The sequence below is a fragment of the Australozyma saopauloensis genome, chromosome 3, assembly GCF_035610405.1.
Source record: "Australozyma saopauloensis chromosome 3, complete sequence".
In the NCBI taxonomy this organism is placed as follows: Eukaryota; Fungi; Ascomycota; class Pichiomycetes; order Serinales; family Metschnikowiaceae; genus Australozyma; species Australozyma saopauloensis.
In genome coordinates, this window is record NC_086133.1 from 1589495 (window position 1) to 1613201 (window position 23707).

Genomic DNA, 23707 nt, shown 5'->3' on the forward strand with positions numbered 1-23707 from the left:
GTAAATAATTTGCATCCCCAATGTAATACATACTATTGGTGCAAAAGTTCCAAAGCTTTCTTCTTAGCTTCCACTTGCGCAGATAGACGCCATGCATCCTGATTTTCTGCATACTTGTTGAACAAAGGTACAATTTTTTCTCTCTTTTGGCGATCTGAAAGATTGGCAGGATCGGATTTGCGAAAGAATTTGGGCGCCAACTCCGGGAGCCAGCGCGGATCAATGGCAGTGGAGCAGTGCATGTACTCCTTGGTTGTGAGCAAGAGTGTGTGGTAAATGACGTATTCTACGCTCTTTCCAAATAGAGCCAGCGAAGGATGAAGATGCACAGGCGTCTGGTCGAATAAGGTGTTATAGACTCCGTCTTGTGGGTCTCGCCTGGCCAGATTTCGGAAGAAACCAGAGCAAAACGCTCGCCGGATAGTATTGTTGTTGTCGTTACTGAGAACACTGAGTTTAAACCGGGCCATGATAGCCATTAATTGTCCTCTTACATCGTAGGCTCTTTTCATGCTTCGTTCGTAGATAAAATTGTCCTTACACCAGCGGGATGAGCGCCCACTCAGCTCCCAAGCTCTATAGACATTGAGATATGTGAGATGGTCTCCGTGGATGCTGTGAAATCGTTGTTTTCTTTGGTCCGCTGCGGCCTGCTTCTCTTTTGGTCTATAGAATACTGTTTGGACAGAGAGCATGGCTACGATTGTAAGAATTTCTGACGCGCAGCCATGATCAACTGAGGCCAAGACGGTCTTCGCAAGAGCGGGCTCCATTGGAAAGTCTGCCATCTTTCTACCAATCCCGGTTAAATATCCGTTGTCGTCCAAAGCGTCCAACGTGTATAGCTCGTGGAGGGCATTTGCCATTGTTTGTGGCGGAGGAGGATCCATAAATCCGAAATTCATCAAATCGTGGATGCCCATTGCTTTGAGCATTAAAATGGTGGCCGATAAGTTCTGTCGCTGAATCTCAGGAATCGTATTAGGAAGCATCTCATTGTGAAATGCCGCTTCCGTATAGAGGCGATAGCACTTTCCAGGACCTGTACGACCAGCTCTTCCACTTCTTTGATTGGCTTGTGCCTGAGAAATGGGAGAGACCACCAAACTATCCATTCCTAGCTTCGGATCGTAGGCATTGATTTTAACGAAGCCTGGATCGACAACATACTTCACTCCGTCAATTGTAATCGAAGTCTCTGCAATATTGGTTGCTAGAATAACCTTCCTCATCCCTTCTGGCGCTGGCTCGAACACCTTGGCCTGTAGCTCTGAGGGCAAAGCAGCGTAAACGGGAACAATAAGAAGCTCAGGTACAGCGCCGCCTAGCTTTTTCATTCGATTTGTCAAAGCGTCAAACCCGGTTTCGATTTCTTCTTGACCTGTCAAGAATACCAATATATCACCGTCGGGCTCAGCGACATGAATTTGCATGACACAATCCAAAGCAGCCGCCAAGTAGTCGGGCTCAGGCTCACGCGAAAAGTCAATTTTAACAGGAAAAGTGCGTCCCGGGATCTTAATAACAGGGCAATCATTAAAGAAGTGGCTAAATTTCTCTGAATCAAGTGTTGCCGAGGTAACAATTACTTTTAAAGAGGGGTTTTTACTTGCTGCATCTTTCAACAAGGTGAATAGAACATCAGTGGCTATTGTTCTTTCGTGAGCCTCATCAAGCATAATTAACAGATATTTCAGCATTGCAGGATCGAGAAGAGCCTCCCTTTGCAAAATACCGTCGGTCATATACTTGATTTTCGTGTCAGCAGAGGTCATGTCCTCAAACCGGATAGTATATCCGACCTTTTGTCCAACTTTGCAGCCCATCTCCTCAGCTACTCGTGCTGCCACTGAAACAGCAGCCACTCTTCTTGGCTGAGTGCACCCTATGAGCTTTTCCTGACCATCTCGCAACATAATACCCTCCTCATACATGTATTGCACAATCTGTGTTGTTTTACCTGAACCAGTTTCTCCGACAATTACCAAAAACTGATTATCGCGGACAGCAGACACGAGTTCTGCTCGCATGGAATAAATTGGAAGCGTCTTTCGAGTTTCTGGAATACTCATTTTCGACAATTTATTAGCCTTGGGATTTGCCTTTTGTTTTCTTCTCCATTGACTAATGACATCCTCCGTAGCTTCTTGGCGTTTCTTATCTTTCTTCAATATGGCATCCAAAGCGGCACCACTTTCATCATGCTTGCGCAAAAGTCTACCTTGCTCTTTTTGCAAAGAGTTTTTTTCGTCCTTCATCTGTTGTGCGAGCTTTGAGCCAGTCATCGCTGCACGCGAAAGCGATCCCTCCGGATTTTTGAGAATGATCATGGGATTCACTGACATAGCATCAGACAATTTGCCTTTGAGAAAAGCTGGTTCTTTTATGTCAAGCTCAACTTCAACAAGCTCATCCGAATTCTTGTCTTTGGCGAATTCATCCTCCTGGGCCATATTAAGTTCTGGATAATCAGCTGCGGAGGCAGCGCCCGAAGCTATGAGTTGTTGAATCTCCCATCTTTCTGGTGATGTGAGTCTGCGCCTTTTGTTAATCTCGCGCGATTGTTGACGTCCTCTATCGTCTCTTTGACGCTTCTCATGGCCAAGCAGATCCAGATGATCCACACCGGTGATCTGATCGATGCCCACCATCGATAATGAGATCTTCTTAACACCACCATGTGCGGTGACAATCTTAACCACCTTCGCATAGAGATCCTTGTCTGCTTGCAATACATCCAGTGGATGTCGTATTCTAGTTCTGCCATCGAACAGCATCGCAGAAATATGACAAAGGCCCACAATTTCGGAGTTTTGTATTTTGATAAAGGCACCATACGGTACTATATTAGAGACTGATCCCTTGTAAACACGTCCAACCTCGACAGAAGGATCTCTACTCATCCGTGGCACCACCGTAGGCATATTTGTGTTTTGGATAGGATCTAAGGTTCTTCCTCCGAACCCCATTCTCGGCAGCTTATTGCTGATGGAATCACTCTTACGAGATGCTGAAGAAGTAAATGTAGTTTGTGTCTTTTGTGAAGGTCCATTGGTCAGATCCTGGCTGACCAATACATCGTCAGGTAATAGTGTTGATTTCTCAACCACCACAGCCTTTTTTTGTATACCAAGACCTTGTGCATGTAGGATTTCAAAAACACTCTTCAAAAAAGCGTCTGGAAATTCATCTCCGCCGTTCGAGTTAACTACTATTCTGTAATTTGCGTATTGTGAACTTTTGGCATTAGACTCCACGTACAAGTTCTTAAGGAAGCGAGAGATTGTCCAGTCCTCGTCAGGCACACCGATATGTTCTTGGACTAGCTTAGCAATCTTTTGTAGAAGATCGGAGGAACTATTCATGGAAGTTTATATGTTTAGTTGGATTCTGGGGATAGTCACGTGCAGATGATGGAGATGGGCATCTAAAAGGAAGGCTAAGACACATGAGATTAATTTACTGGTATTTCCGTATAAAATAAAGAACTTGAGTAGATCGTATTAGTACTAAAGAATCGATGTTTGTATGCTCAACTTCAGCCAATCGATGGCAGCTCTGTATGGATAAGCACGAGGAAGCACAGTCTCGTCACATATACTCGTTTATTCATTCTAATGACGACTTAGCAACATGCAGCCTAAAGCGCAACACCAGGAAGTCTAAAGTTCAATAGCACGCACACCATCTTTGCCAACCACCTTCACGTAAACGCCCTTGAAGTCAATTGGCATGCGCATCTCCAACTCCTTAACGCACATTCGCAAAAGGTCCAATCCCGCTTCCAAATCCATGTCTTTCCGGTAATGTCTATCAAACAATGATGAACAATAGAATGCAGCGTAGCCATGGGCCGCGTATGGCAACTCCACATGTGTTCCTAAGTAATCGATCCAGCTCAACGCGGGCACATCTGTCTTGGTATCATAGCCACCAATCAACACATTTACCTGGTATGGTTTACGCGATCTGAGTGATGTGGCAAGCTGGTTGCGCACAAACAGTGCCGTTGCCTTTGGAGACAACTCGGTGTCATTTTCACGCATCAGATACAATTGGATATTGGCCTGGATGTATTCCGCAAATTGCACGGTATCGCCAGCCTCTCCAGTGTATGCGAGCAAGTTGTGGGTGTTGAGGATTCTTGTTTTGTCGTCGTTGGCTTTTAAAACAGAAATGCCTCTTGTGGCGGCTTTGGAGGTAGCCACGAGGGTACAATCTTGTAGTCTTACGCCGAGGATAATATCCATTCTGCTATTTTGGTTTGGGAAATTCGGAGACTGAAATGTAGGGAATTGACTAAAAAATAATAGTCAGTGGAGTATTTTGTATGGAATTGGTGTAAAGGTTTGCCACTAGTGCGGGAAGTAGTCTGGGGAAGAGAGAACCCATGGAACTTTAGCGAATTTGGTGCTTTCTTCCCTTTGAAAAGTGTTGTAATGATTTTATTAATTATTCGAATCTTTTCGTGAATTTGCGAAAGCCGGTTTTTGTCCTAGGTAGAAGGATGCCATTGTAGGGCACAGACACGCTGCCATTGCCGTTGTTTATGGAATTTCTTAACCAGAAGGAAATGGAAAAAGGTGTCAGGAATCGGTTGATGCTTCTATGAAATAACTCTTCAGTGTTTGAAGAATTGCGATTTCATGACTTGATACCATACACCGGCCTACACCGCTTAAACCTAGCTAAAAATCTGCGTAGTTATCCTGAAAAAGTTTCAGCAAATTTGAAATAGGATATACTGCTAAAAAGAGTTTTGTGGACCCTATGCATCGCTCGCGCGTAATTGGTTCAACTACAAAGGTCGTGCTCATGTGGTGTTCACATTCTTGCAGCAAGTACTCTTAAAGAACTGGATAAAGGGTGACTGTGCTCCTACAGGAGAATTCCGATATTAGGTTTTGAAAAGCTGCTGTTGTGTTCTTGTTTGATTGGTGTGGCCCGTGACATCTAGGCTCAATTGTGGGCTTGAGAGAAACAGCTCAATAAATAGAGAGCGTTCAACCTCAGAAGGGCGTACTCAATCTTCTCGATTTCTTTTCAAGAGTATATATGCCTCGACAGATCAAATTATTGTTTCATGAACCCTCATGCTAATTATTATTTACTGAATCAAGATCTGATCTCGACTATACGACTTTTGGCAGTGAGAGTCATGTAGTGCAATTGACGAACACAGCTCAACACTTGACAATCCTGAGAATCAACGCATGATCTCTAGATAGTTTTCTTAATCTTTCAATAAGGATGAATTTGAAAACATTGAGTAATCCCTCCGACTACCTATTTCCTCGAATCCACATTGCATTCGTGTTGCAAATCTTCGTCCAAGACTGGAGTTTCTGGCTCGGAATTATTCAAGGCAGGGATCTGAAATTTGATTACTGTCTTCGATTGTAAACATGCAAGGGTTCTTTTCTCGAACCACCATTTTGACTCTGGTTCATCTATTTAAAGAAACAGAGGTAAATGAATTGTTCGGCACATCTGAATCTAGCCTGCAGAATGTGATTCGAATCATGCAACAAAAATTCACCCCTCCCGCCATACCTACTGACATATTCGCGTTCAGCGTTTCTAACTGCTGCTATCTTTTTCTTTCTTGGTAAGATTTTTGATTACTTGGTCAAACAATTGGAGTTTTTTGATGCTACCTAGAGAGGCGAATTGGTTGCGGGACAGCCAATCCCTAATCTACAATCGGGAGTTGAAATTTGAATTCAGTAGCAAGGTATGATTCAAAAGAGTGTCGAAAATCATGTAGATTTGGTGAGGCCAGTAAAGAAAATGGATGTGCCTTTCAAATCAGAGCCTTCCAAGATCTTGACTTCGTTCCATTGACGTTCTACTCTGTAGTTGCAAGGCGTTTTAGAATACCTCCAGATATTTACATACTCGATTTCGGGTGGAGGATCTATTCCGAAACCAACAAAGGCTGGAATCGCCTCGATGATCTGGAACTTTTACTAGCTCTAGCTGATGTTGAGAGATCTGACATGTATGTTCCTGGTAAGCCAGCTCAGAATGAGTTAGACAAAGGAATAGTCACGAGCCAGGGGATTGAGTCATCCCAGGAGACCTTCTTGAAACTTCCTGACCATACTTCTTGAAACTTCCTGACCATACTTCTTGAAACTTCCTGACCATATAGATGAATCTCAAAGGGAGAAATGGTTCGTTTTACTCTATTTGAAGATGACTGGCCAATACTCTCAAGGGCTCAATAATCCTCCTTAGTTGCTTGGTTCAACTGTTGATATTCGTCACGTAGTTTGATCTGGCGTGAATTCGTTTGAACTCTTGAGTCCAAGTACTCACGAATGTCAGCTAATATACATACTTGATATCAATACAAGGTATGCAATTAAAAAGATAAAAGTAGTCCAATTACGTGTCTTTTTATTTGCATGGATTTGTACAACTAAATTATCTGTATTTCGAAAGAGGAGACGATTTAATTCCAGTACCATATCACAAGGCTAAAGATCACGTATACGTGGGTAAATACGATACAAATAAAGAGGCAAATTATGGAAGGTAGAATCATATTATAACATCCAGTCTACCGGAACAAATGAACAAGGATTTGGAATAATGACTAGTCGCAATTGTTTCCTCGAAATTATACCAATGGTAATCGTTTGAGTTTGACTCCACATGTTTGTTTCTGTCGTTACTTCTTTATATGATGCCTTTAACATAAACCTTTGCTAGGCAGAAGAAGTTGTTACCAAACATTGCACAATAGAAGCGTCCTAACATACGTTAGGCGCCAGTCCATCGTGCGCGGAGAGTTAATAGGAGAGATTCAGATGATGAAGAGAAAAAAGAACTGTATTGATTTATATGTGTGGAGATTTCCAAGCGAAATTCACTGTGTTTCTTCCCTATGCCAAGATCTCACGACATTACTTCAATAGACTATCTCACCGAGAATAGCTTCTTCGGCGATATATAAGATTTAGCTACAAACACTTGGTTGCTATGTTCTGACTGAACCCACTTCTTGTGAGATGAATTGAGAGTTGCAGCCACTGAAAAAATCTGATATCATTAGTCTCAAAGTGCGAGCATAAGTTTATCGTTCAATCGAATATGTGTGAATCATTTGAGTCAGAAAACAAATAGAGAAATTAAATTCCGTTTCGTTTTCCTTGTAAGTCATTTTTGGGAGAACAGTGTGAGGTATTTGGGAACACAACACATCGCCCTTGGCGAAGTCACGGAGTACAGGGCATTAACTCCATTCGTCTCTCAATACCAATTCACGAATGTTATAGTAGAAACACAAATGCTTCAATCGCAACCAAAACATCAAATTATAAATATCTATAAAATGCAAGTCGTTTTTATTCGCGTTATCGAATGCAGTCTCGGCTATCGCTTACACAACTAACATAATCGAAAAGCCTGGAATTCCACCTGAGCGAGAAGCTTTCGCCACATCGATGGCGAAGAATGAAGCTACTGCAATTTTGAATTGAATAAGTCATTCTAGAAGAGCATTAGTTTATTAACAACAATATTGGACTCCCCGAAAGTATCAAATTAAAATTTCACAACATCTCCACCCCCAAGAACCTACATATAAGGCGAAACGAAGCTAAGTGCCGTCTGAACAACTAGGCCATCTTCTGGGACTAAACGTCTCATTCGACCTTTCTTTCCCGATACCAATTTTTAGTAGCCTTAGAAATCCATGAAGATGGAATTCGGTTTGTTCCAAAATTTTCCTTCAATGTTTTCGACAACAGTCTTGAAGAGACAGGTTCTTGATATGACGCAAGAACAAAGGAGATGCAGGTGAACGAATGAAGGACTCCATGCAAGTCGCTTAAGGACTTCAGATCAATTTCGAGATTCCAATGCTCCTTCATTGCAGCAGCCACGGAGAAAAGTGTCTTTGCGTTCACTTTTTCAAACGCAAGAATCTCTTTTACAAGAGCTCTAAAGGCAGGAAACTCTGATGCATGGATGATTGAATCGAAGACAAAATAGCCCGTTGGTGTTAAAAGGGCTTTGAGAAACATGGGAGCCTCTCGGAAGCAACGAGGCGACGAGTGCAGTAACTCCTCGTCCGGTGTCCCATGAAGGAGCGCACTCGCTGAGACGATCATATCAATGTAGATAGTTTTGATAGGATGACAAAGAGTCTTGGCAAACCCCTTCAAAAACGCCAGGCCCACCGCGCACCTCAATTCGGTGTGAAGATTCATGGCATCTGCCGAATGTGGACTTAAACGTTTTAAATAGCTCATCATCCATTTTAAAGCGTCTTCATAACGAGGCCCTGCTTGCAACTCTTGTCGTATTTTCAGATCAGTGTGCTCTGCGTGAGAAGATGGATCGACGGGGTCCAAGTAAAAACGCTTTGACATGAACGTGACAAATAGGTCGCCGGTTAAGTTGAGTAGAGCGTCCACTAGATAGCCTACCTCACTAAAGACTCTTTCCGGGCTTAACTCATTAAAAGTGCACATTTTTTCTTTTTTCGCTATTTCATACGCCAAATGCACCACTATCTCTCGCAACAAACGTCTCTGGAGATCATTTAGATTCCCCTCTCTTGGGCGAAATGGGTCACGGGGTGAAATTTGGCTCAAGCATTGCTCGCTGGCGCTTGGCTTATACGATCCCAACGGCACTTCAAGTAGATGCGCAAAAGCTTCTGACATTTCATCATAAACCCATTCATCAATCCGTGACATTAATCGAGGACCCTCAAAAGGATGGTGCTTCATATGCTGGATGAGAGCGTTCACTTCAACTTCGCCTTGGTATGGCAGATCTTTGCCACTAGTTCTTTCAGTAGAAGGTTGAACCCGCATCGCGCTTAGAAACTGCAATGCCAAATTTAAGCTCAAATCTGGGTTGGAGACTAGAGTGTCCAAGACATCCGCGCCATATCCCAATTTACGGCGATTCGGCCGCGATAGGTGATACGGCAACTGTGTCGTGTGACGACATTTATGGAAAGCTTCGTGTATGACTTTGAAAAGCATATACGCAATTGTAGGATCGTGTTTCATAGCCTTATGAGCGGCTTTCAAGTTTCGAGTAATTTGATAAGTGGTAATAAAGGACTCACTAGTTGGACGCGGGTCCCGGCTGGCAAGAATCCGGGCTTTCCACATCTGCTATATTAACAAGTAACAGTCAAATAGAAAACTGAGGATCTAGTGTTGCTGAAGATGCTCTGTGCCGAGAATCGTATAGTAAGTATGGATGGAGCGCAACGACGCTTGGCACCTCAGCTAAACAGAATGTCTTAATGCTATGTAATCCAGGTTCACATCCAAAGTTTATTCTATGCCGTAAAATCAATACTGTCTCACTGATACTTCCGCGCATAGTTGAACTGATTGCGTTGCAAACTCCATGCTAAGAATGTTACGCGCAGCTAAAACATGGCACAGTCCGATGGCGTCAATCCGCTGTGGATTAAACGCACTAGCCTTAAGCAACTTACGCTATTCCATTGAAGCCCTTGTCTCCGAGATACACCGCTCACCGACATGGCGCCTCAGATTGGACAGAACGGCAGCAAGTGTGGAAGCTGTTGTGATAGACAGATTCCGATGGATTTGAATGACAAAGATTCTTGACATTGATGTCAAGTCATGATTTTGATACGCTTTCGAGCTGCTTTATGTAAAACGACAAAGTCATAGTAATATCTAAACGCTTCGAGACCTGGAGCACTTTGTTTTGCTCTGATGCAAATAGTTCATACTTGTCGGCCGAGTAAATTAACCAATAATTGCTGTTTGACTTGGTCGATGGCAGAAGCACTGGTGTGACCAGACTTGTACCTAGCCACTGTGAATCTGATAAGAGAGTTATTATCGCAATAACATAAGGTCGGATGCAAAATCACTTTATCCGGATATTCGATGTATCAGAAGCAGAGTCGCCCGAATATATGTAGTGTTCCACCCCTGATATATAGGATAACACATACTCAACGAAAAGTAATTCCTTTGTGTACAAAAGAAGCGATAAATATCACAATAATAAAAAAGAACGAAGCTCATCTGATCGCGTACTGCAATGAGGTATTTGACGAATCATGAGTTCTTCCTCGTTGCCACATGTTCTCTCGTCCCTGTCACCATCTCGCGCGCCAACAACGCCGGAAACAAAATTTAAAAAAGTAATAACTGTCCATCATTCTTTCACATTCTTTCATTTTCAACAAACTTACCTTTCAACAAGTTGCATACTCCTGTTTGTTCAAAATGACGCATTATAATTTGGGCCTTGCACATACTGCATCTACTTTTGCAACCATGTCCCGCCTTATCTGGTTCGGACTCCACAACAACTCTTTTTTCCTAAAGTTACGAGAATTTTACCTCAAAGCTTCAATTCTCCTTAACTCAGAAAAAAATATCAACTTCCCAAAACGCACGCCCGTTACTCTGTCCCCCTTTATTCGTATTCATCCTGTTTTTGAACTCGCTTTGTGAGACAACAGAGCAAATATGCTGTCATCTGAAGAAATCAAAGAGAGGCTCTTATGCATTTTTCACGAAATGGCAATTAATCCGCTGTTCAAGGAAGAAGTGTTGCTGGCTTTTCATGGGACCTCTGACAAAATACATGAGGAACCTGGCAACAGCGCCGGAACTGAGACTTCTGCTGATGAAACCGGAGATTCAAACCAAGATACTAGTGACACTTTTGAGCCTTTAACGCAAGATTTGATCAAGTCTCCCTTTAGTGTTACTCGTGAAGTCAATGACAACACGGTGTCTGAGGCCAGAGCCAAACGATCCTATAACAATACGACGGCAAACTCGATTGTAGTTCCATCCTTGAGAGACTTAATGATTGATTTCACCCAAGATGGGGAGCAAGCTGATCCTGCTCGAATCAAGGCTGATCTCGCTCAAACCCAGACTGAAACAGGTCAAGTCCAGGTTGTTCCCGCTCAAGTACAGGCTGAGCCGGCACCTGTTCAAGTTGCTGAGCGCATTGAAGAATAGCGTCGCAAATTGCCTAGTCTAGTCACAATTATAATGAAAAGATTATCGTAGAAGAGGCGAGCTCTCCGAAGAATTCAATGCAGACTCACTTGTGGCCGTTCTAATTCAACCAAGAGGCGAGTAATTTACGGTGTATGCACTTTGCTATGATCGATTATATGGAGTAACAAATACAGGATTTCTAGCTAAAAATTAATTGAGTAAACAGATCATTAGACGTGCATGATCGGACTGACAGGGAGAAACTTAGAATATTATCGAGCTGAAAATGGCAATAAGAAGTAATTTTTCGGAAGGAACATGGGAATTTTAGAGCGGAAAACTCGCGGTACATCGCATAAACCAAAGAGTCAGACACGCCATTGAAACAGCCTATCGGAGTTGCAGACGTGGTGTTTGACATGATATAGTGGCAGAGACACAATTGGTAATATCGCTTTTAAGATCAAGGTATGAGGAAACCGTGTTATCACCGCGAGCGAGGATGAGAGAGCGGAGAAGGGCAAGATTGGTGGGAATGGGTTGAGTTATATCATTGAAGGGGCGAAAATCGAATACAATACGAAAATTGCGCGTCATTTAAGGAGCCGGGTGCGGTACCACGTAGTCGTTCTTAAATGACGTCTCAAGAAGCCTATCTCAACGAGGTCTTGGACTTTGAAGTTGAGAATTGCAGTAAGCGCAAGAGAGTACTTGGGAAATGGCCAACTAGGGACTCGTTTGACATCAGGACAAAAGGCAATACGTTCTCTGGTGTCGCTGGCTGATGGGATAGTCAACCAAAATGCGTTGGAAACTTCCTAGAGCCGTAGGTGATATGGGAGAGTCTCCGACGAGCGAATCAACGTCTAGGGTTGAAATTGTTTGATTGTTGAGTTTGAAACGAGAACCTGTTAGATTGATCTATCATGTCTGATGATGTGTTTACCTAGATGGTACGTTAGTTAGAAATCTTGTAATAGTTGCTCTATTTAATCGACCATGGCCATCCGTAGTTATATCCCGAGATCTGACAAGTAGGTGAGATCTGGAATGAGCCCAAGGCCATTTTAGACTCATCGGGCTAGCCTCGGGCCATCCGACTATCAAGCATCGGATCAGCCGACAGTCATCTAAGGCATATCCTTGGGCCATCCAAAGCCCATCGGAGGCCGAAAGCTTCGGTGATATTCTATCGTCGATATTCAGAGCTTCTGGTTCGATATTTCTCATCATAGCGTCAATAGCTGTCTCGATTATCTTAATTCGGTAATATAATCGCAATATTCTATGCGTTACGTAACAATTACATTCAGAATGGGATTGGCTGTCTTAGACGAATATTCCTCGCTCGAAATATTTCAGGCAGAGCTTGGTATTATATTTGCCGCTTCAACTATTAAAATGTATGGGGCGAGATGACTGAGTTCAACATCATGTCTCTTTCGAGGCTGACCATGCCACATGTCGTTTTTTGAGATAAGGAGTGACTAAAAAAGCAGAGAATCAAAGGCCTTTATCCATCGTGTAGATGTATGCTGATAAAAATGGAAGAAATTTATGCTAGTTTTGATCCAGAGGTGTTTCCCCTTAAAACTTCTCAACCTCAACCTGAAACACGTACATGCAGGTCAGAAATGTATGCACAATGCTATATTAGACTGACATTGTCTGAGTGTGTGGTGAGGCAGAGGCTTTCAGACCAAAAATTGGGACAGAGTGCATCGGAGCGAGACAAACAACACTTTGGGGGTGATGCGAACTCCAGTTGGTTCTATCTCGATATGCCAGACTGACTCCCTCGATCTATATAAAGAAACGGAGGTAAATACCTTGTCCGGCACACCTGAATCTAGCCTGCAGAATGTGATTCTACTCCTGCAAAGAAACCCCACCCCCTCTCGCCATGTCTATTAACAAGTACCCATCAGGGATTCCTTAATTCTGCTATTATGTTCCTCTCATCAATGTTTTACGTTTTTTCATCATTGCTTTTGTCAAGTTCTCGGAATTTTTGAATAGACGACCGTTAACCTCATAACCCAATTGAAGGGTCTGACAGGATTCCATGTACTTCTGGTACTGCAGATAGATGTGTCAGATACGAGACGCGGGAGTTGAACTCCTTAATCGAAGATTTAATCGCGCAAATACTGAGCTATGATAGGCGGTGAAATCAATATACTACTACTTAGCAATTGCCTGCACAACTACTCAGTCAATTGGTCGTGAATTCCCTGTCAAATGCCGGAACGGACAATTTGGCGCTGAACATTGTACCTCGAACGAAATTTACTTGACCCAAGTCTGCTTCCTGGTCCGAATATAAAAGGAGGTGCTTTTTCCTCATAAATTACAAAATATCCACCACTCTCTTTCTGAGAAAACCCAACCTCTCTTTGTTGTCTAACACCTACGTCTCTTAGACATAAAAAGATCTCAGCTCAGCACCACTCCTACTACTACTGCCCCTCCAGCTCCTCCTTTGGTTTCAACCTCCTTTATTCTCTAATTCCTAAAGCTCATTGAATGGTAGGTCTTGGCCCTGGCGACGATGCGGTACAGCCCGTTCAACCAAACGTCCAAGTCCCCAATCCTTCTCGGCCTGAATTAGCACAAGTCGATGAAAACCCAGAACTCGAACGTCGTTTTAGGGAATTGTCACGGTCTATGTTGAATCGGTTTGCCAAAGATGAGGGAAAGGTCAAGTGTGATGACGACTATGAACTACTCTTGCGATTTCTACTCGAGCCACCAGGAATGAAGCTTATCGAAGTCTTGTCAAAGGAGCCGTATGATCGCAAATTGACGAGGCTCCTCAAATATCTTCTGAAGGCCAAAAGAGAGGGCGATGCATATACTTTGCCCGCAAAACAACAAAACTTGGCTATTGATTTGATTCGCGACCTCATTGGAGAAGTAGGAGATGATATATCGGATAAAGATAGAAAGGCTTTCCTTGAACCATTAGTGACAAAGGCTGCACAGAAGTTCTTGGAAGGATTCAATAATGCTATTTGGAACGAGAAACCTTTTCTTCCACAGCTTCTTCTGACAATTCTTGAATCCTTGAACAAGGGTGTCATTGAGCCAGAACATCGAGCACCCCCTGCTAATCCTGAGAACCAGATGCAAGCCCTTGTTAATGGGTATGCCAAAACAGAGTTTGGTTCGTTTGTTTTTACGAAATTGTTTTCATTGCCGCCATCTCCGGAGATGATTGACATCATGAAAGCAATTAGTTCTGGCAATGATAAGGCAATAGAATTGATCAGCTCAATGGCTACACTGATGAGTGCCGATTCAGTTGAAGATCCCAGTCCTCTGGAAATAGTCGGATTGGTCTCCACTATGTCAAGCCATGCTGGTCTTGAACTCATTCTGTCGTTGTACCAGCCATCTACTCGAGACAACTTCAAACAATATATAAGAGATAGGTACTCATCTTTAACTTCGGAAATTCCTGAAAATACCAATGAAGGAAACTGGCCATGCGAACATATCGGGCGCACAAGTTGGACGCCTAAACTTTTTGAATTGGATCCTCCTGATTCGAATGAATGCCCACCACTTTCACAAATTTCGATCAAATCAACATTGAAATCACATCTTGTTGATATCGAAGATTTCGAGAATATGATATTCGACATGATTGATTTCCAACTACAACTTGTTATTTACAAACCATCTTTAATTGAACGAAAGCTTGTGACAGTCATTCTCTATTCGGTGAAAGACAGTGTTGTGGCACAAACATGTTTTCTTAGAGAAAGCTATCGCAAGATTTTTGAATCCTTAATCAGGAAAGTGGAGTACCTTGATGCTGTTCTGAGTGGCGAATTGGTTGCGGAACACCCAATTCCAAATTTACAATTGGGAGTTGATATTTATAATCAGTACCAAACTATGACTGAGGAGAATTTGAGAAAACTTGAGGATTTGGTGAAGCCAAATAAGGAAAATGATGTGCACTTGAAAGCAGGGCCTTTTGTGATTTGGACTACATTCCAATCATGTTCCATCACGAAGTTGCAATTAGCTTTAAAGGAGTTCCAAATGCTCACATACTCTGTTTTGGGTGGCATCCTCTATTTCGAATCCGAAAAAGGCTGGAATCGCCTCGATACTCTGGCACTTCTTGCTGACCTAGCTGATGTTGATAGATCTGACATGAACGCTCCTGATGAGCCAGCTCAGGATAAATTTAGCGAATTATTAGCGACTAGCCGGAGTCCCGAACTATTCCAAGAGAGATTTATTAATGGGAAGCTTTTCAACCATATAGATAAATCTCAATGGGAGAATTGGTTCGTTCTTCTCTATTTGAAGATGATTGGCAAGTATTGTCACGGGCCCGATGGTACTCCTTATGTGCTAAATTAAGGCGGTGGTTTTTTGTCACGTAGTTCAATCGTAGGTGAATTCTTTCGAACTCTTGGGTTCAAATATTCACGGATGTCAACGAATACATACTAGATATAAATACAAGGTATGCAAGTAAAAAGATTAGAATCGTCCAATAATACTTTTTATATTTGCATGTATTCATTCCTAACTAAAGTGTTTAAATTTCGAAAGAGGCGATGTTAGGTTACTGATAGTTGAACTAATTTATTGCTTAAAATAAAGTGGGTAGTAATTGACTTTCGAACAGAAACGGGCGGGTGAAGCCTCCCTTTTATATACGAGAATTCCTAGCATCCCAAGCTTTGAACCTACAGCTAGGCGTCATAGGTCGGTTTCCACCTTCTAAAAACCGTACTCCAGAGCGGGACTTACTAACTCGTCCAGCTGACGTAAGCATTCTAACGTCTACCTAACAGGAGACGATTGAATTTCAGGACCATGTGATGAGGCTAAAGACCACTTATACGTGGGTAAATATGACACAAAAAAGATGCTAAAAACGATTGATAGAATCATATTGTATCATCCCGTTTACCGGAACAGATAATCAAAATTTTGAATAACGACTAGTCGTACTTGTTTCCTAAATTCTATGCCAGTTTGAATGGTACTCGTTTGACTTTAACTCGACATGTTTCTGGCGGCACTTCTATATATGATGCCTTCTACTGAAACCTCATTTCTTTGCTAACTAAAAGAAGTTTTCCTAAAACATTGCACTTTCTTTCCTCTGCCAAAATCTCACGATATCACCTCGGCTCTTACAGGTCACTAGACTACCTCACCGAGATTAGCTTCTTCTGTAATACTGAATACTTAGTTGCAAACACTTGTTGATTGTGTTCTGACTCAACTCACCTTTTACCAGATGATTTGAGAATCGCTGCCCCTGAAAAACCATGATATCATCGGTCTCAGAGTGTGAGCAGGAGAATATCGCGTTTTTGGAATCACAGTGAGAGGTATTTGCAAATGCTTCAGATCCTCCTCTTGATGAACAGTGTAAGGTAACTCATAGAGTTTCGCCGCTAGAGTATCCGATTAAAAGATCAAGATAGCTGTCGACACTATGATGAGACGCATCGAATGAGAAGCTCTGAATAATGACGATAGGATAGCACAGAAGCTTCAAACTGCCACGACAGCCCGTCTATAGGCTTCAGGTGGCCCCCGGATTGTCCGAGATATAAGTAGGGCTAGCTACGCCCAATGATATAGAGCAAGTAATACAGGTTTCCAATCGAAATACTCACCGAGTAAACAGATCATCAGACATGAACGATTAAACTAACAACAAATTAAAATAATATCATGGAATGAGAAGAAGTGAGAGAATACTACAGAGCATCAAGTGCATTCGCATCTCAAGATCGAATAGTAAATGTGATACTAAAGACGCAAATGCTTCAATTGCAAATAGGATATCAAATTCTCCTTGAAAAGAGAAAGCAACTTGTGTTTATGCGAATTGTCGTCACGCAGTTTCGGCCCATGCTACAACTTTATGCAATCGAAGTATCCAAATTTACTGCATGTAATTTGAGGTTCTCAATCAAGATATTTTTTAGATGCATAGCACTCAGCTTAAGGGCTATTTATGAGCGTCCCTTCGACCTTGACGAGGGGCTACAGCAATATCAATAGTGACGGATGCTGCTGCAATTGTGAATTGAGACACCCTCTCAGAATGTGGACTATGATATACACATCACCTGCAAAGGCTTCCTGCATCTTAGGCGGGATCTGTTTGTAGTCCAGCACATGATGCTCAAGCTCAATGTCCTGCAGGGAAATTATCATAATGTCAGACATCGTTAGATTCTTCGTTGTTTATTAAAGCAACTAGTTACTAGGAGTGTATTGCCTGTTCTCACTGTCCTTTTAAGGAGAACTTTCTATGAATTTATAAAGTAATTGAATCCCTCATGTTAGGGAAGTTAGGATGCACTTAGGAGGACGTTCACTGTTAATGCGCTAAAGGGCATTTACACTGAGATCGTCAAAACACCCGTACCTCGGGTACAGTTCAACAAATCGAAGCTAAACACCGTTTTAATATAGATGGCATCTCCTAGAACTAAATCTCTCATCCGACATTTCTTTCTCGTGACCATTTCTTAATAGCCTCAATAATCCAAGAACATGGACCCGTTGGCCTCCAAAGAAATTCGTCCACGTACTTGAAAACAATATTGGGGGAATCTTGGTACGATGCAAGAACAAAGGAGATGCAGGTGAACAAATGAAGGACTCCATGCAAGTCGCTCAAGGACCTTAGATCAATTTCGAGGTTCCAATGCTTCTTCATTGCGATAGCCATGGAGAAAAGTGTCTCTGGATTAACCTGTGGAAACACAAGAATCTCATTTACAAGAGTTTTGAAGGTCGGACACTCTGATGCATGGATGATTGAGTCGAAGACAAAAAAGCCCATTGGGGTTAAAAGAGCTTTGATAATTATGGGCGCCTCTTCGCAGCATTGAGGCAAACAGTGCAGTAACTCCTCGTCCGGTGTCCCATGAAGGAGCGCACTCGCTGAGACGAGCATATCAATGTAGATTGTTTTGATAGTATGACGAAGAGTCTTGGCGAACCCCTTCAAGAACGCCTGGCCCACCGTGGTCCTCAACTCGGCGAGAAGATTCTTGGCATCTACGCCTGCCGAATCAGCACTCTCAACTTTCAAATAAGTCATCATATATTCCAACTCTTGCTCATAATGAGGCCCTGTTCGCAATTCTTGTAGCATACTCAGATCAGTGTGCTCTGAGTGAGAAGATGGATCAACCGGGTGTGAGTATGCACGATCTGACATGATTGCGACAAACAGGTCGCCAGCTGATCGAAGTAGAGCGTCAACTAGCGGATTTAGCTCATTAAGGGAGCAAACCCTTTCTTCTTTCACTATTTCATACACCAAATGCGCCACTATCTCTCGCAACAAACGTCTCTGAAGATCATTGAGTAACCCCTCTCTGGGACTAAATGGATCACGGGGTGAAGATTTATCCAAACATTGCTCGCTATCGCTTGGCTTGTACGATCCAAATGGCTTTTCCAATAGATGCACGAAAGCTTCTGACATTTCAGTATAAACCCATTGATAAATCCGTGACATTAGTCGAGGGCCCTCAAAACAATCCTGCTCCATAAGCTGTATGAGTGCGTTCACTTCGACTCCGCCTGGGTATAGCGAATCGATGCCAAGAGTTAGTTCAATAGAAGGTTGATTTCGCATCGCATTTAGAAACTGCAATGCCAATTTGAAGCTCAAATCTGGATTGGAGACTAGAGTGTCCAAGACATCTGCACCATACCCTAATTCACGACGATTCGATGGCAATCTGTCGCATGGCTTCGGTCTCGTGTGGGGACATTTCTGGAATGCTTCGTGGATGACTCTGAATAGCATATACGCGATTGTTGGATCGCGTTCCATAGAATTGAGAGCAGCTCTCAATTTCCGAGTAATTCGATAAGTGGTGACGAGGGACCCACTAGTTGGACGCGGGTCCTTGCTGGCAAGAATCCGAGCTTTCCACCTCGGAGCGTCAAGAGCCATCTGCTAGATTATCAAAGAACAGTCAAATAAAAATTAGAAGGATCTAGTCTAGCAGAAGATGCTCTGTGCGGAGAATCTTCTAGGAAACGTGGGTGGAGCGCAGTGACGTTTGGCACCCAAGCGAAAAATAAACTCTTTATGCTACGTGATCCAAGTCCACATCCAAAGTTTTTGCTATGTTGTCAAACCAATACTGTGTCGCCGATACCTCTGTGCAGAGTTGAATTGATTGCGTTGCAAACTCTATGCTGAAAATGTTACGCATGGCTAGCACATGGCACAGCCTGATGACGTTCGCTTCGCCGGAGATTGAACGCATTCCTCAATTGTCTAGAAGCGATGCAAGCTATTCCATCGAGGTCATTATCTCTGCGGATACACTGCTCACCGATATGCCTGGTCGGACTCAACAGAACGGAAGCAAGTGTGAGAATTTTTGTAATTGAAACAACTCACTCTGGATTCCAATGAAGAGGCTAACATAACCAGAAGTGAAGTGGAGTGGTGTCACTATTTTGACCCAAAAATGCTTTTGAGCTGCTGCAATTAAAATGACAAAGTCATAGTATCATCCAAACGCTTCGAGACTTGGAGCACTTTGTTTCGCTCTCATACAAACAGTTCATACTTGTCTGCCAAGTAATTTGACCAATAATTGATGTTTGGTTTGGTCGGTGGCAGAAGCACTGGTGTGACCACAATTGTTCCTGGCAAGTGCAAATTGGACGGCAGAACTATCATTGAACTATGCATATTTTGAGTACTAGATCATAATTTTTGAATCTTTGATGCCTCAGGGAAGGAGTCGCCCAAATTAACGTACTTATCAATTCCTGATGGATAGTTCTGCGCCACGCATACCTAACGTACATCAATTCATTTTGCACAAACAAGGTGCGATAAATACCATAACATAATGAGCCTTGAGATCTGACACGTATGGCTATACTCCACGAATCATACGTCTAGTCCTTGGTGCCACAGATTCTGTTTCTCGTCCTGGTCACCATCCAAAGCACCAACACCAGAAACAAAATTAAAAAAAAAACACCTATACATACTTCTTTTGAATTATGGTATTTTCAAGAAATTACCTTTTAACAAATCGCATACTCTCGCTCGTTTGAAATCACGCATTATGATTTGGGTCTTGCACATATTTGTTTTGCAGCCATCCCCTGTTTCAGACTCCAACAACCCTTTTTTTTTCTCCTAAAGTTACGAGAATTTTAGCGTCAACCTTCAATTCCCATAACTTAGATTAAAGAATCGTTTTCCAGTACACACCCCGTTACTCTGCCCTCCTTCTGTCGCATTCATCCTCTTATTGAGCTCGCTTTTGTGAAATAACAGAGTAAGAATGCAGTTTCCCCGTACCCAATCTCCTCAGCCCATTCGGCCAGGAAGCGTGGGATCTGAAGAGACCAAAGAGGAGATCGATTGCAATTTTGACGAGATGGCAAAGAATCTGCTGTTTAAGGAAGAAGTGCTGCTGGCTTTGCATGAGATCTCTGAACAAAATGAGAAACCTGGCAATAGCGCTGGAGCTAGAGCTACTGCTGTTGAATCTAGAGATAAAAATCACGGCGCTGGCGACACAGTTCCTATTTTCAGTGAGTCGTTCATGCGACTTTTGGCCAAGTTCTCTCTTGATATTACCCATGAAGCTGGTAACACATCAGTGATTGAAGCCAGAGTACAGAAGCTCCACGATATCTTCAATGACGACCCGGAGTGGACGCTCAGATTTAAAGCATCGATTGAATATGCTTTGGGAGATAAAGCTCTTGGTGAAGCTCATGGTGGTCCCGTTTACGGTGAAGCTCAAGGGAGTCGCCAAGCAGGTCTTGATGAACCTTAGGATGCTCGTGTGCCTCGTGGAGCTCAAGCAGGTCTTGATGATTATCCGGGTGTTCCCGCTTTCTTGTGGAGCTCACGCAATTCTTCAAGCATTTCAAGCTTGCCCGAAGATCCGAAGATCCGACCAGATCTGGCTATAAGTATAGCTTATTATGGTCGATTTTATAGAGCAACTAATACAGGTTTTTTAACTAAAAAAAATCGAGTAAACAGATCATTAAACATGAATGGCCGCCCTATCAACCACACAGTCAGCCATAAATTCACTGCCAACGACAAGAAGAAGTCACAAACCGATCAAATCAAAATTCCAATCAAGCATACTCTTCGCTCGTCCAAGTTTTGAATTAAAAGAAGAAAAAAATTCACTGCTTTTCAAGCAATATAAGCAATTACCCTACTTAACCACTGGGTGGTATACAGTACCATATTTATTCACTTCAAATCTCAACTCCAAAACCAAACTTCTTTGTCCCATTTAACCTCCACAACCTTTGTTCGTATCCTCAATTCTACATAAAATAGCATATTATCATGGAAACAGGATTACCACCAAGCTGGAGTATTAGACTCAGTCAGACCCACAAGAAACCATACTTTGTCAATCTCGCTACCAGAGAATCGACATGGGAACTTCCCTACGGCAGTGACACAGAAAAAGCTGCCGAGTACTTGGAGAAATACGAAGCCAATGGTAACAAGCCATTGGTAGCTGACGATGGAAAGGTTAGGGTGTCTCATCTTTTGATCAAGAATGAGACGTCTAGACGTCCAAAATCATGGAAAAGTCCCGATGGCGTAACGCTTCTGCGTGATATGTCCATTGCCAAACTCAAGGGATTCCGCAACCGTATCTTGAATGGCGAGGTTTCGTTGGCTGAGGTCGCGCGCACTGAAAGTGACTGCCTGTCGCATGAGAAGGGCGGCGATTTAGGGTTCTTTGGAAAGGGCCAGATGCAGCCTGCGTTTGAGGCAGCATCATTTGCATTGAATGTGGGTGAGTTCAGCGAGATCATCGAGACCGACAGTGGAGTGCATCTTCTTCAGCGAACCGGATAGGCTACTGCTGGATCATTTATGTGAAAACGGGGTAATAAATATATGTTTTTTACCATTTCATTCTAATTTTTGACCTCTATTTTGGAGCGAAGTTTCATTTTTGTAGTGTGTTTCGGAGCCAGTTTTGTACGATTTCACACCTTTTGTTTATCTCAAACTACACATCAAGAGTATTCAGAATGCATGTAGTTTGAAGTGGATGGGGGTTGCGGTCAGGGCCACTACCTTGTCAGTGAACAACTAAAAGCCATTTTGAATTAGCGCAAAACAAAAGGAAAATTCTTGAAACTTCAGAAAGAAATTATTGTCGAAAACAGAAATCGTTTCGTTCTCCCTCTTTTACCAAAAGCGGTTCTGTCATTCCCAATCTCCTCTCTTCACGTGCTTTCACACAAATATCCAGGCCCTGTGACCATCCCCACAGTCACCCACACTAACTACTTAGCTACTCCAGAAAATAAACGAAGCAAATTCAATTGAGGGTTTAAATCGGAAAACAAAACCTACACCGTTTAATATCCTCTCCATTTATCAGGAATTGACAACTCTTGATTCGTTATATTATCTTCACATAAAGATCGAAACTGTGGATATTAATTTTGGAACCTTGTTCTACCATAAGACAATTTTGAAAACTAAAACTTCGTCATATTGATTCGATTGAGTACAGCAAACTCACTTCATCGATATAACATAAGCCACACCACAGATCCAAGGACTACCTGAGGTTGCTTCCACCCAAATACGAAAAAAGACATACCAAAAATAAAAACAGAGCCCAAATCGCAGAATGACATTGAAATCTGTTCCTCAATGGCTCACCGATCACCAGGATCAGGTCACGGATACCCCAATCTACAGGGTCACTAAGGAAGAATTGCTCGAGCTGCTCAAGAACGACGAACCAGGCTTGGCTATCATTGACATTCGAAACGAGCAGGAAGATAAGGGTGTTATTAAAAAGGCGCTCCACATCCCAGCAACTGTAGTCGATGGCCCCAGTGGCATAAACGAACACTTCTTGGAGCCTGTTCTCGACTGGCAACCACAAACAAAAAAGATCGTCTTGTATTGTAACAGCTCCGGCAAACGCACCACATATATCGGAGGCTGGGCCAAAGATTATTTGGCAAGCATTGACAGACAAGACTTGGAGGTGGTGATTTTGGATGAGGGAATCACTGGCTGGGTGAAGGGTGGTGATGAGTTCAAGGACGAAACGCTCTATTATCCAACTGAATAGTCAAATTGGCAAACGAAAACTTTTTAATTCTAATTGGATTTGTGTAAACCTTATTGTACTAGTTCTATCATCAAAAGAGGTGCCGCATTTACAGTGTAGAATCAAAGTAGGCGTGATTGCAAAACACACACTCGATAGAAAAACATTTCTCGCGGAGCAGACTTAGAAGAAAGGGTTAGATTACGTGCCACGTTAAGATAATAATGGAAACACATCTATAGGTGCACAGTCAGGATGAGCATGCAAGTATTTGAGGAAGACCTGTAGGAATGTAGAGTATATGGCTATGGCCAGAGTAACCCTTATTGGCAACGATCTAGTAGCTAATTATTCTATAACATTTGGTAGCGCCGGTGAACTCAGAGGGGTTACTCTGGCTATAGCTATAGACTGTATACTCGTTCAGGTCTTCGTGAATGTACTAGACTACTTATCCTGGCCGTGTCTGGGGCTCCTTTTTATCTTCTTCCAAGTTATTACTCTGCCATAGCATATAATCCCGTTCATTCTTCCAGCTCTTCTCTGCAAGCATTGTGTTTCCCGGTGTGTATGTTACGCATCTACACTTACAATCGATAACTAACAGAATCAGCCATAGCGGAGGCC

At 42.7% G+C, this 23707-nt stretch overlaps 5 protein-coding genes across 5 annotated transcripts; 3 read left to right on the forward strand and 2 right to left on the reverse strand.

Annotated features, from left to right (window-relative positions):
* Positions 1–32: 32 nt before the first annotated feature.
* Positions 33–3365, reverse strand: PUMCH_002861 (uncharacterized protein; the record flags this gene model as incomplete). The annotated part of the gene is made up of 1 exon (XM_063021853.1): positions 33–3365. One exon carries the CDS (start codon positions 3363–3365, stop codon positions 33–35), a length of 3333 nt encoding a protein of 1110 aa, XP_062877923.1.
* A 297-nt stretch (positions 3366–3662) lies between these two features.
* On the reverse strand, positions 3663–4250 carry PUMCH_002862 (uncharacterized protein; the record flags this gene model as incomplete). Its single annotated transcript, XM_063021854.1, has 1 exon — positions 3663–4250. One exon carries the CDS (start codon positions 4248–4250, stop codon positions 3663–3665), a length of 588 nt encoding a protein of 195 aa, XP_062877924.1.
* A 9249-nt stretch (positions 4251–13499) lies between these two features.
* PUMCH_002863 (uncharacterized protein) lies at positions 13500–15353 on the forward strand (the record flags this gene model as incomplete). The annotated part of the gene is made up of 1 exon (XM_063021855.1): positions 13500–15353. One exon carries the CDS (start codon positions 13500–13502, stop codon positions 15351–15353), a length of 1854 nt encoding a protein of 617 aa, XP_062877925.1.
* Positions 15354–21333: 5980 nt separating this feature from the next.
* Positions 21334–21858, forward strand: PUMCH_002864 (uncharacterized protein; the record flags this gene model as incomplete). The annotated part of the gene is made up of 1 exon (XM_063021856.1): positions 21334–21858. One exon carries the CDS (start codon positions 21334–21336, stop codon positions 21856–21858), a length of 525 nt encoding a protein of 174 aa, XP_062877926.1.
* A 790-nt stretch (positions 21859–22648) lies between these two features.
* PUMCH_002865 (uncharacterized protein) lies at positions 22649–23101 on the forward strand (the record flags this gene model as incomplete). The annotated part of the gene is made up of 1 exon (XM_063021857.1): positions 22649–23101. The coding sequence occupies one exon, from the start codon at positions 22649–22651 to the stop codon at positions 23099–23101; it is 453 nt and encodes a 150-aa protein (XP_062877927.1).
* Positions 23102–23707: the final 606 nt, after the last annotated feature.